At 43.7% G+C, this 13,468-nt stretch overlaps 1 protein-coding gene across 1 annotated transcript in view; it reads right to left on the reverse strand.

Moving 5' to 3' along the window:
- LOC139745986 (uncharacterized) overlaps window positions 1–13,468 on the reverse strand; it is a 318,309-nt gene that overhangs the window by 108,248 nt on the left and 196,593 nt on the right. Inside the window, exon 15 of the mRNA XM_071656747.1 lies at window positions 7,697–7,828. Within this exon, the coding sequence (XP_071512848.1) occupies window positions 7,697–7,828 (132 nt within the window). The remainder of the gene's footprint in view (window positions 1–7,696; window positions 7,829–13,468) is intronic.

The following is a 13,468-nucleotide window of genomic DNA, read 5'->3' on the forward strand; positions in this document are numbered from 1 at the left end:
AACAGATATTCTATGCAATACGTATGTATACAGTGGACAAGGGCAGGTGTGTGACATGTCTATGCTGCTGGTATATTAAATACATCCCGAAGAAAACGGCAGTCACAAGCAATGGTCGTTGTATATCAGTATTCCATGGGAGACTATGCTGTGCACGTAATACATCCAGAACTGGTCCCTGCCACCCAGTATGGATTGAGGGGCTCTGCATGGATCGTAGGTTTGAGGTGTTCAAGGAAGAGAGCCAGCATGCCTGTGGTCGAGGCTGGGTCTGTGTGTTGTGTGTGGCACATGTCAGGAACAGTGGTGAGGGTGACGGGTTCCCTCCCTGCCGGGCTCCACCTGACTCACAGTACCTTGAGAGAGTTGCCAGCTGCCCTCTGCTCAGAGGAGAGGCTTGAGAGCAACAGTTTCTCCTACTTCACTTGAGGTGAGGCATCTCCCTTGTTGTCATCCGGGAGTCGACGATGGAAAGTATGACTTCATTCACCACGATTTAAGTAAGGCACTCGCTAGAGATCCACTCGGAGATAAGTATCTAGAACATAGAGGCACAAAGGGAAGCTCTGAACTGGGTTAAAGTATGGCTGAGAGACAGGAAACAGACATATGTATAAATGGTCTGGATCTAACGGGGACAGGTAACTATTAGCGTTCTCCAAGGATCCCTCTTGGGACCTCTCTTATTCCGAATACACATTGGTGTTACCAGTGTCCGTAGATCTGAAGAGGCGATACGGAAACATTAAAAATTATAAGTTCAAGTGAATATTCTTTTTTTTTTTTCTAATGCTAAAGGGATATCTTGGTAAATTAAGAGATATTAACTCACTTCTGCGGAGGCTACCGCACCCTACCTTACCATCACCACGCCCTATCACCCTTTCTCACCACCACCATCCACTTCCTCCTTCCACGGCTACCACACCCTCCCTCATCACCATCACGTGTTACCCCTGCCATCATGGCAAGAGCTCGTTGTAGGTACCCGTAGATCCTAGGCATTCCTTGCCCACCACACCCTAAACGGCGGATGGCATTATCTAGCGGTATAACCATCTGTCTTGCCATCTCCCTCCTCCATACTTCCCATGTTGCTAGCAAAGCCATCCCGCTTAACAGAATATTTTCTCACAATATATCACCCTGGCAGCCAGCAATCTCTAACCTGATAAGGAAATGGATGAATTATTAGCAATTGTATTTGTGGCTTCGTCATCTTATCATCGTACGTCTGCCATCAGGTTGATCAGGTCTGGAGTGTGAGGTTTGTGGCCAGTGATAACGCCTTAGCCTTAGCCACGTATCCATTTTATAAACCAGCCTCACAGGGCAGGATGAACAGCTAGGTTGAAAGACAACCCCGAGCGACCCCTGAATGCGTCATGGTCAGCAACGCTATTGTCAACTCTGCCGTTTTTTGTTCCTTGACTAATCTTGGGTGGTCACGGTGTTCTCCTTCCTTGCGTCTTCTAATTTCTATACTAAAAAGAATATTTCAATCAGGAACTCACCAGAAAGTTCCACAGGGTGCATTTATAGAGTTCCATATAAGAATTATGATAAGTTTTATGTTGAGCAGAATGGTAAAGGATCTTTCAGTTAGACTTAAGCAACATGAATATAGTATAAGAACAGGACAAGAATAAAATGCCTTGTTTGATTATGTTAAAAATTATGATCATTGTACTGACTGGAGTAATGCTATCTCAGTTATTAACTCTAACTCTTGTACCACGAGAAATATCATTGAATCTTCTATCATTAGATACACAAGGAATTGTAACATGAATATTAGATATTAGCGAAGGTCTATACAAAGTGGATAGCTTTATTTCTGATAAGATTTGTCGAGAGTTCCGTTGTTATCCACTTGATTTATCTTATGATACGCATGTTGCCAGACTTGAACGCACTCGATCTCCTTTGGGTAGTCACTTGTTTACCAACTGGCGTCCTAGCTACGTCTCTTCGTTGTATATCAACTGACTGTTACATTTCTCTCTTGTGTCTCCCCTGATGATGTGATCATTACACGAAAGTTCACTCGGGAACTTATCGTGTTTCATTTTCCCCGTGGACCCATAGGAATATATATATATATATATATATATATATATATATATATATATATATATATATATATATATATATATATATATATAGATAGATAGATAGATAGATATACTGTCATTAAAACCTGAAATGAAGGAACGAAATATAGCAATATGCGAAGACAAAGAGGACCTGCTACAGTAGCAGCGTTGAGAAGTAACGGTAGATATGTAATAACACATCTCTCATGTTGCTCTTCCACTCTCCTACGGGGGCTGGACCAGGTGTGGGCGGCGAGTGTCATGAACAACGGTGGAATGTATGAGTTCAAGGCCTGAGGAACATCCTGTTTCCAGGACCTTCGATCACCTCCTAGAATAACTTTAATATTCGTGTTCCTCTGTCTTTTATCGGTCTCCCTCACAGACCCTGGTAGCTTCCTCATTTGCCATACACGAGCTGCATGTCCCTCGTGTGGTTTCTTACTCGGGCCATCCAAGTACAAACTTAAGTCCTTCCCGTGAAACTAGAATTGTCATCATGAGGCCAGTTCAACGAGGCGTAGAGGGGACCTCCCTCATATAATCATGACCATACATGACCACCAGGGGGCCAAGATGCCTTAATGACAGTCAGAGAAACCGATCTATTGTTGGTGTTCACAATGGCGACATAGACAAAACATTTATGAGAATTTGGGGTGATCAGATTGGCTCCACCTGTGATTTTATCTTCGATGATTATCAACTGCACAATGGAGGTCAGAACGAGCAACAGTTTTGATGGTATTAACAAAAATACGAGTGCCTAGTCATCAATACGACCACCAGAAGTCAGTATAATTCTGATGATTTCATGAAGATGGCCAGAGTAAATATTGGGGTCAGGTCGAATGCCCTTGCAGTCTGGCTTTTGATAATGTGACCCTGTGACCTGGGACTTGACCTAATGATTGAGATTATAAGAGTTTTTAGATAAAGAGGATTGATGGTCAACAAATCGACAAATACAGGATAGCAGTATCATAGATTACGTGGTCAAGTAATCTAGCATCAACAACGGGCAGGAGTGTGTGTGTCAGTCCTTCTGTAAGTTGGATCCAAGACAATAACATGATATTGAAGCGTTTGAAAATCCTCTTAGATTACCAGAGTGAAAGATATTAAGACTGATATCTTCTATGAAACATATAGCCACAATATCCTGTGATATTTTACTTAAGATTTGGGAAGAGTCAGAACTTGCTCAAGATGTCATAGATTTGAGCAGGAGTGCCGAATATATATATATATATATATATATATATATATATATATATATATATATATATATATATATATATATCCAAGTAAGTAGGTTTAAAGATCCAATGGATCATAGCTGATCAAACTAATACAAGCGCTCTTCCCCTGCGGTCAGAGAATTACCACAGTTATTCACCGTTTCCCGCGTTAGCGAAGTAGTGTTAAGAACAGAGGACTGGGCCTTAGAGGGAGTATCCTCACTTGGCCCCCTTCTCTGTTCCCTCTTTTGGAAAATTAAAAAATGGGAACGGGGGATTTCCATTCCCCGCTCCTTCCCATTTTAGTTGCCTTCTACGACACGCAGGGAATACGTGAGAAGTATAATTTCTCCCCAGCCCCAAGGATCTCTATATATATATATATATATATATATATATATATATAGGGATCTCGGCAAGACGTCTTCATCAGCGTCAGTAGCTGTGGCTTCAGGGAATTTTGTGAATAATCTGTCGGTCACCCCACACATCAGGGGAACGTCAAAGGAGACATAGTGTAAGGTCTTTCACAAGAAGACGAGTGGGGTCAGTCGAGACACGGAGGGAGGTCCTCCTGCAGTGGTTTTTCTGGATGTCGTCATTCCAGAACCAAGTGATTATCTGGCTAAGAAAAAAAAAGAAGGGCATAGTGGGTCACCTTTTGCGATGCAGCACACACATGAACGAGGGAAGAAAAGGATGGAAAATACTGACGACTTTTCCTCCTGGCAGTGTATTTTCCTCGCATGGTCGAAGGGATTCGTGAAATTCAGTCTTCATCTCGCTGGCGAGGCAACCAACGCGGGGCTCCGCAGACCAGTCAGATGCCACAGCGAAATTGTCTTCGCCTCAGTGAGGTGGTGGCTGCCTCCTCCTCCTCGTCGCTTAAGCCTTCGACCGTAGACGCCTAACCTCTCAGACCGACTCTCCACAGATGCAGCCATCTGAATCCGGCTATGATTCGAGCGCTTTTAGCGCTCCCTAATCCAGACCATTACTCTATAATTGCTGTTGATTATGATACATCACTGGTTTTGAAATCCTTAAACCGTATTTTCTTATTTTCTAAGTCATACTAACAGGCAATTTCTTAAAACAGGGGGTTTATAGCGTGTCTGGACCAATGGTGAATTACATTCCAAGTTTATTCTTGCTGAAAAGTCATACGATTCGTCTAGTTCGTCAATCTACAGAAACCCGACATTTCCTTTTATAAAGTCAGCTGAGACGGCTCTGGCAGCTGAGCCAGGTACCCGCTCCAACGACCAACTCCTAAGGGTGGATGAAGAGCTGGGTTGACTGTGGACCGACTGCCGCTAACCAGGATTGGAACCTATGCGTTCGACCCTGGGCGGGCCCGTGAAGGCGTCACGGCCAGGAACGCTACACCACTAGTCTGATCTCAAATGTGACACAGTGTCACATAAATGTAAACTTTAGTGATGAAGTTTTACCAAATCTGCTCCAGCTATTGAAATATCCTCCCCTGTAAACCATAGCCAGGGAGCTCCCTTGTAAACCATAGCCAAGGAGCTCCCTTGTAAACTCACAGACTCTCACTTTGGTAAACTAAACTGTAAACTTATCCCCCCGCCTCTCCTTCCATCCTCAAACAACAAGTTACTGGCTACCATGAAGGCAGAGCCATACATGTTCCCGCATCATCCGTTGGTAAGAACAGCTTGGCCAATAGAACCAAAATGACGAAACTGGCTACAGAATATTTCCCTCTGAGGTCAGGCTTCCTTCGCTCTAATGTTGTATTGGCCGGCCTCTTCTACTGGGCTCCCACGGCGCTAATGAAGACTGCTTCGTCCAAAGGATGAAAACCCTGGTCAAGAACTGTAATGTTTGTTTGGTTTCAAGAGGTGAGAGTGCAAGGTTAGCCGAGGAATAGGTATCTCTTGTCTTGGGTGCAGTAGCCACATGAGGGATCCTGTGATATGGTGAGTCAGACGTGGGTGCTGTCCAGAGTTCAGACGAGAGAGAGAGAGAGAGAGAGAGAGAGAGAGAGAGAGAGAGAGAGAGAGAGAGAGAGAGAGAGAGGCTCTTGCATAACACTGCTGTATGTTTATAGTCGTCTGTGGTGTATGGTAATGCTATGTCACTGTGAGGTCGTCTGCAATGTGAGTCGACTTTCACTTTGTGGTAAGCTGGAGGCGAAGACAGGTCATGAGAGAAGAAACTGAAGAGAGATGGAGAAAGAACAGTTGCCTGGGGAACCCCACTGTAGAGCACGATGAAGGTGTGGCCTCTGTGTGGCTTGGTGGTCAAGGTATGAAGTTTCCAAAGTTGTCAAGTCCCTCTGTAAACTGAGGCAACAGAGAGAAGAGGGGATGATTTCCTACTGATTGGTTTATCCGTAAATGGTCGGCCTTGATGCTCTGGGATTCGAACCCGGAAGTATATAGTCATCTTACCAATACACTGAGACTTAAATACCATGTAGCTACACTGATACACACTGGAGGACGGTAGACCAGCTGGGACCGTATTCTCACACATCACACTTCTTCTTGACCAGGATTTCCATCCTGTGGACGAAGCTGTCTTCATTAGCGCTGTGGGAGGCCGATAAAAGGATCTCCTTCGGTAGGATAAGTAAGGATTTTGCGAGACAAAAAAAAAAAATAGAAGAGGCCGGCCAATACAACATTAGATTCAGGGAAGCCTAGCCTCAGTGGGAAAGATTTACATTTATGTAGTAAACTGGAAAGGAATTCTTCAGTCCAGGAAAGCTATGGGATTTACAGCCGTCCTACGTCAAGCACAGGAAATGTTTGCAAAAAAAAAAAAAGAAATGTCTCATGACGTATGAATAAAGAAATGTCCCATGACGTATGAATAAAGAAATGTCCAATGACGTATGAATAAAGAAATGTCCCATGACGTATGAATAAAGAGATGTCCCATGACGTATGAATAAAGAGATGTCCAATGACGTATGAATAAAGAGATGTCCAATGACGTATGAATAAAGAGATGTCCCATGACGTATGAATAAAGAGATGTCCAATGACGTATGAATAAAGAGATGTCCAATGACGTATGAATAAAGAGATTATACCTTCATAGTAATGCGAAAAATTAAAAGAAGAGAGGTCTACATCAGGGTGTGCGCCGATTTAAACAGGCAGGTCAAAATGGAGGAACAATAAGAAAGCCAAAAGGGATGACGAATTTCGGAAGGAAACAAGTCATTCTCATCCTCCAGGAGAAAGGGGAGATCAGGTCTTTAAAGATAACACTAGGACGACTTGAGAATGATTTTCCCTGCATGTATTTGCACACATGTGCATGATGGGTGTATAGAGAAGTGCTAATTTCGACTGTTGATAAACAGATGACGTTCTTTATCAAGTACGTGCGTTGAAATCGCATAAGTTCTCCTGACGAAGTATATCCCTAACGCTCATGCTTGATTCATTTATTAATGACGGTAAGACATGCTTGCAAGTGACTGGAAAGTGTGGAAGTGCCCATTAGAATACTGGCTATGTAAAGTGTGTCAAGTTTGCTCTGACTTACCTGTGGCGTTCCTTAGCGTTCCCCCAGCAGCCCCTCAGACCAGGATCCCTTTCTATCTGTCGTGTGAACGTGTCACGAAAACCTCCCAGGGACAGGTCTTCCTGACCATGTTACAGGGACCCAGCAAGAGAGGTCTTTATCTTCCTACTCTGCCAACATCACACAAAAGCCCTTCGGGGCAAGTCGTCTTACCCCCTGGGGATGCAATGGATGGAAAACGCTCATATCCACCAGCTCCAGAGGCAGGATGGATTGTTGCTTGATATTATCAACACGTGCTGGAACATTCTGGCTCCATGTAGAAGACGTTACCTACATCAATATGTTGCCAAATACACAGAGTGCCTTTACCATACCCTAGGCTCTTATAACTACAGAATATGATGGGTCGTCACATATGTAAATAAGGATTGTAGAGTTATTCTTTAGGACTGAAAGCTCTCTTAAAGATGTTGGTTCATGCCCAGCATCACACACACGAGATGTGGACGAGTCTCATCACGTGAAAGCCGAGCTGCAGGGGTTGTGAGGGAGGGACCAGCTGAAGTAAATGATACAAGGAATGTCTCCCAGCAACACGGGACGACACCCTCACAACAGCGGACACACTGAAGTGACGAGTTATCCAAAGGAAGTGAAACTGATTCGTTATGTATTGCAGTTACCTCGTGCATCAAAGACTGATGTGTTCTGCCATGAGAATAGCACAACACTTAGAGGGTTCTCGTTATATAAGTATCCCTGAGTCTGGTGAATGACTCAGTCACCTCCAGTGGGTAGGAAGGGAAGGTGTGGTCAGTGTGTGCTGAGGACACCCAGAGAGGTACTCACGAAAGGTGGCCTGCACCAGGCGACGGTACATCTCCACGGAGGCCTTCCGGTGGACCATCCTGTGCGTGATGGCCTGGTACCGGCGGCGGAATTCCTTCTCACTGCACGTCGACTCCACCGACTCTCTTCTGCCTGTGGACGACATGGCAGTGAGCTTTTGCGATGTGAAGGCCAGGCTTGGGGAATCACTGGGCTGGGTGGTGGTGGATGCGATAGCGTTGTGTGTGTGTGTGTGTGTGTGTGTGTGTGTGGATAATGCGGGTTTTATGGCACTGGATGAGGAGATGGTCGACAGGGAAGCTGTTGGTAGGATGATCTTGGGTAGGGAGGTTAAGGGTCTGGAAATGGAGGGCAAAGAAGGTGTGGAAAGGGAGCTGGTGGGAGACAGGGTGACAACAGGTTGAAGATCTGTGTTCGGGAGGCAGTACGCTGAGCTGTAGTGAGCAGAGTTCGCGGCCTGAAGGCGTCAGGGAGAGAGGTGGGAGGTTTATGTAGTGGTGTGGAGGGAAGAGGTGCTTCCTGAGGGAGTGTGGGAAAAGAGATGGTGGTTTGGAAGGGTCTGGGCTTTGCTAGTGTGATACTGGTGAGGAAGTCATGACTTGAGAGCTACTGGAAGGGTGACTTGAGAGCTACTGGAAAGGTCTGACTTGAGAGTTAACGGAAAGGGTGACTTGAAAACTGCTGGAAAGGGTGACTTGAGATCTACTGGAAAGGGTGACTTGAGACCTACTGGAAAGGGTGACTTGAAAGCTCATGGAAGGGTGACCGACTTGAGAGCCACTGGAATGGGGTGACTTATGAGCTCCTGGAAAGGTTGACTTCAGAGCTACTGGAATGGGTAAACGGAGAGCTACTGAAAGAGTGACTTGAGACGTACTGGAATGGGTGACGTGGGACCTACTGGAAAGGGTGACTTGAGACGTACTGGAATGGATGAATGGAGAGCTGCTGGAAAGAGAAGTGGTGAGTCGTGTCTGAAATGGACACAGGAGGAAGGAGTCAGTGGGGTAAGTGGCTCTGGATAGGATACTGGTGGGTAGAGAGACAGTAAAAGTGAGGATAGTGGTAGCTAGGCTGCTGGTGGGATAGGTAATAAGGGTTAGGAGATGGTGGGTGGTGCTGTGTTAGGGTTGCCGACAGAGGGTAAGGAAGTGGTCAGTCTGGAAGTAATGGGAAATAAAATAATTAAGATTAATTATCATTAGTGATATAAGAAGTCTATTTATTTCTAGTAGTGAAAAATATTCAGGTCGACTATTTAAGCTAAAGAAGTCTTTATCAAAAGCATATTACCAACTGGGCGCATCAGGCGTGGTTCACCAAAACCTTCTTACAAATTTGCTTTCAAACTTGATCGCCGTTTCCCGCGTTAGCGAGATAGCACCAGGAACAGGTGAAGAAACTCTGATCGTTCTAAAAGAAACATGGCCTTCGATGACCTGCAGACCTTGCAGAGTACCGGACACGTAACAAGTGATTGCGACTCTTTAAGCTGAGTTACGACACAAGGTCCGTCGCTGACAGATGACCTTACTTCCGACTTACGACTTCCTATGCAACTGCGTTACGTCTCATGCAAACTGGACACTGCGAAAGACGCAAAGTCACCGACAACCGGCTCGGTGTACGTCTTACACCTGACTCGCTTTGCGTCCATCAAACGGGCGGTTCACTTTACGTCCTATAGTAGGTTCGCTTTACGTCCTACAGTTGGTTCACTTTACGTCCTGCAGGTGGTTCACTTTACGGTCCTACACCTGACTCGCTTCACGTCCTACAGGTGGCTCGCTTTACGTCCTACAGATGGTTCACTTTACGTCCTACAACTGGCTCGCTTCACGTCCTACAGGTGGCTCGCTTTACGTCCTGCAGATGGTTCACTTTACGTCCTACACCTGACTCTCTACACGTCCTACAGGTGGCTCGCTTTACGTCCTACAGATGGTTCACTTTACATCCTAGAGGTGGTTCGCTCGACACCCTACACCTGAGTCGTAATCCAACATACGATGAGGCACAGTGCCCTCTGTACCTGGCTACCAGGACTTGCTTGTGACCAGCCTCAGAACTACCTAACCACGGTCATTATGACTGGCTGATGGTGGCTGTCATTACGGGTATAGGACAGGTCTTGTAACTGGCTTAAGAATGGTGTTATAACTGGCTCAAGAATGGTGTTATAACTGACTTAAGAATGGTGTTATAGCTGGCTTAAGAATGGTGTTATAGCTGGCTTAAGAATGGTGTTATAACTGGCTTAAGAATGGTGTTATAGCTGGCTTAAGAATGGTGTTATAACTGACTTAAGAATGGTGTTATAACTGACTTAAGAATGGTGTTATAACTGACTTAAGAATGGTGTTATAACTGGCTTAAGAATGGTGTTATAACTGGCTTAAGAATGGTGTTATAACTGGCTTAAGAATGGTGTTATAACTGGCTTAAGAATGGTGTTATAACTGACTTAAGAATGGTGTTATAACTGACTTAAGAATGGTGTTATAACTGACTTAAGAATGGTGTTATAACTGACTTAAGAATGTTGTTATAACTGGCTTAAGAATGGTGTTATAACTGGCTTAAGAATGGTGTTATAACTGGCTTAAGAATGGTGTTATAACTGGCTTAAGAATGGTGTTATAACTGGCTTAAGAATGGTGTTATAACTGGCTTAAGAATGGTGTTATAACTGGCTTAAGATGGTGTTATAACTGGCTTATGAAGGGTTATATGATTTACTTATGAAAGGTCTTGTAATTGGTTTAAGAAGGGTCTTATAACTGGATTAAATGGGTCTTATGATTGGTTTATGAAGGGTCTTATAACTGATTTATGAAGAGTCTTATACCTGGCTTAAGAATGGTCTTATAACTGGTTTACGTAGGGCCTTATGGCTGGCATATAAAGGGTCAATAACTGGCAAATGAAGGATCTTATAACTAGCTTAAGAGTCTTATACCTGGCTTAGAGAAGGTCTTATAAGTGGCTTAGAAAGAGTCTTATAACAAGCTTAGAAAGAGTCTTATAACTGCCTTAAAAAAGGTTTTATAACTGGCTTAGAAAAGGTCTTACAGCTGGCTTAGAAAAGGTCTTATAACTGGCTTAGAAATGTTCTTATAACTGGCTTAGGAAGAGTTTTATAACTGGCTTAGAAAGGGTCTATTAACTGGCTTAGAAAAGGTCTATTAACTGGTTTAGAAAGGGTCTATTAACTGGCTTAGAAAAGGTCTATTAACTGGCTTAGAAAAGGTCTTATAACTGGCTTAGAAAAGTTCTTATAATTTGCTTGGAAAAGGTTTTATAAGTGGTTTAGTAAGTCTTATAACTGGATTAGAAAGGGTCTTATAACTGTCTAAAAAAGGTGTTATAACTGGCTGAGAAAGAGTCTTATACCTGGCTTAGAAAAGATCTTATAACTGGCTTAATGCGTTCCTTTTTCATACAACGAACCACATACCTGGCACACGACAAACCTTATATATATATATATATATATATATATATATATATATATATATATTGGAAAGGATCACAATTTTGCGCGTTATCAAGATATTCCTATGAGTCCACGGGGAAAATGAAACACGATAAGTTCCCAAGTGCACTTTCGTGTAATAATCACATCATCAGGGGAGACACAAGAGAGAAATATAACAGTCGGTTGATATACATCGTCTCTTCGATGTATATCAGCTGACTTATATTTCTCTCTTGTGTCTCCCCTGATGATGTGATCATTACACGAAAGTTCACTTGGGAACTTATCGTGTTTCATTTTCCCCGTGGACTCATAGGAATATATATATATATATATATATATATATATATATATATATATATATATATATATATATATATATATATATATATATGCTCTGTGGAAGGTATTAAGAATATATGGTGTGGGAGGCAAGTTGTTAGAAGCAGTGAAAAGTTTTTATCGAGGATGTAAGGCATGTGTACGTGTAGGAAGAGAGGAAAGTGATTGGTTCTCAGTGAATGTAGGTTTGCGGCAGGGGTGTGTGATGTCTCCATGGTTGTTTAATTTGTTTATGGATGGGGTTGTTAGGGAGGTAAATGCAAGAGTTTTGGAAAGAGGGGCAAGTATGAAGTCTGTTGGGGATGAGAGAGCTTGGGAAGTGAGTCAGTTGTTGTTCGCTGATGATACAGCGCTGGTGGCGGATTCATGTGAGAAACTGCAGAAGCTGGTGACTGAGTTTGGTAAAGTGTGTGGAAGAAGAAAGTTAAGAGTAAATGTGAATAAGAGCAAGGTTATTAGGTACAGTAGGGTTGAGGGTCAAGTCAATTGGGAGGTGAGTTTGAATGGAGAAAAACTGGAGGAAGTGAAGTGTTTTAGATATCTGGGAGTGGATCTGTCAGCGGATGGAACCATGGAAGCGGAAGTGGATCATAGGGTGGGGGAGGGGGCGAAAATTTTGGGAGCCTTGAAAAATGTGTGGAAGTCGAGAACATTATCCCGGAAAGCAAAAATGGGTATGTTTGAAGGAATAGTGGTTCCAACAATGTTGTATGGTTGCGAGGCGTGGGCTATGGATAGAGTTGTGAGCAGGAGGATGGATGTGCTGGAAATGAGATGCTTGAGGACAATGTGTGGTGTGAGGTGGTTTGATCGAGTAAGTAACGTAAGGGTAAGAGAGATGTGTGGAAATAAAAAGAGCGTGGTTGAGAGAGCAGAAGAGGGTGTTTTGAAATGGTTTGGGCACATGGAGAGAATGAGTGAGGAAAGATTGACCAAGAGGATATATGTGTCGGAGGTGGAGGGAACGAGGAGAAGAGGGAGACCAAATTGGAGGTGGAAAGATGGAGTGAAAAGGATTTTGTGTGATCGGGGCCTGAACATGCAGGAGGGTGAAAGGAGGGCAAGAAATAGAGCGAATTGGAGTGATGTGGTATACCGGGGTTGACGTGCTGTCAGTGGATTGAACCAAGGCATGTGAAGCGTCCGGGGTAAACCATGGAAAGCTGTGTAGGTATGTATATTTGCGTGTGTGGACGTGTGTATGTACATGTGTATGGGGGGGGGGGGGGTTGGGCCATTTCTTTCGTCTGTTTCCTTGCGCTACCTCGCAGACGCGGGAGACAGCGACAAAAAAAAAAAAAAAAAAAAAAAAAAAAAAAAAAAATATATATATATACATATATATATATATATATATATATATATATATATATATATATTTGGCGTACAAAACCAACCGTATCATGGCATTCTGACGGACCATATAGAACAAGGATTGCATTATCGGCTTTCTATGCCTCTATGTACGACTTACGACAACCTCTGTTACCGGATTACGATGAGTTGTTCCAGAGGCTTACGACCGGCTTTACGACTGCCTTACGATGAAGGCAGTCGTTTATAGGGAGCCAAAGACAAGGTTTCCGATGGTCTTCGTAAAAGGTGTATAACAAGTTCTGTTATTGGATTCTCGAACTGTCCTGTACCCGGCCTACGACGGACGTGCAAGTGGCATGCGAGCGTCCCGTGATCAGTTTACGACAGACTCGTATCTAGTTTACGACAGGCTATAAGGCAAACTCTCTGGCACTAGTTTTTTTCCGACAGGTCTGTTCACTGGCCGACGCTAGGGGCATCGTAACTTATCTCCACTGGGTCGTATGACAGGAATGTATCGGGTGCATTACTTCGTTTACGACGGGTGCTATTACTGGTTTACGACAGGTCCAATTATGGTTTACGTCAGACCCTGTAGCATATCTGTTAGGTTCTATAAGTAATTTGCGATTATA

This window comes from Panulirus ornatus, chromosome 63, assembly GCF_036320965.1.
Source record: "Panulirus ornatus isolate Po-2019 chromosome 63, ASM3632096v1, whole genome shotgun sequence".
In the NCBI taxonomy this organism is placed as follows: Eukaryota; Metazoa; Arthropoda; class Malacostraca; order Decapoda; family Palinuridae; genus Panulirus; species Panulirus ornatus.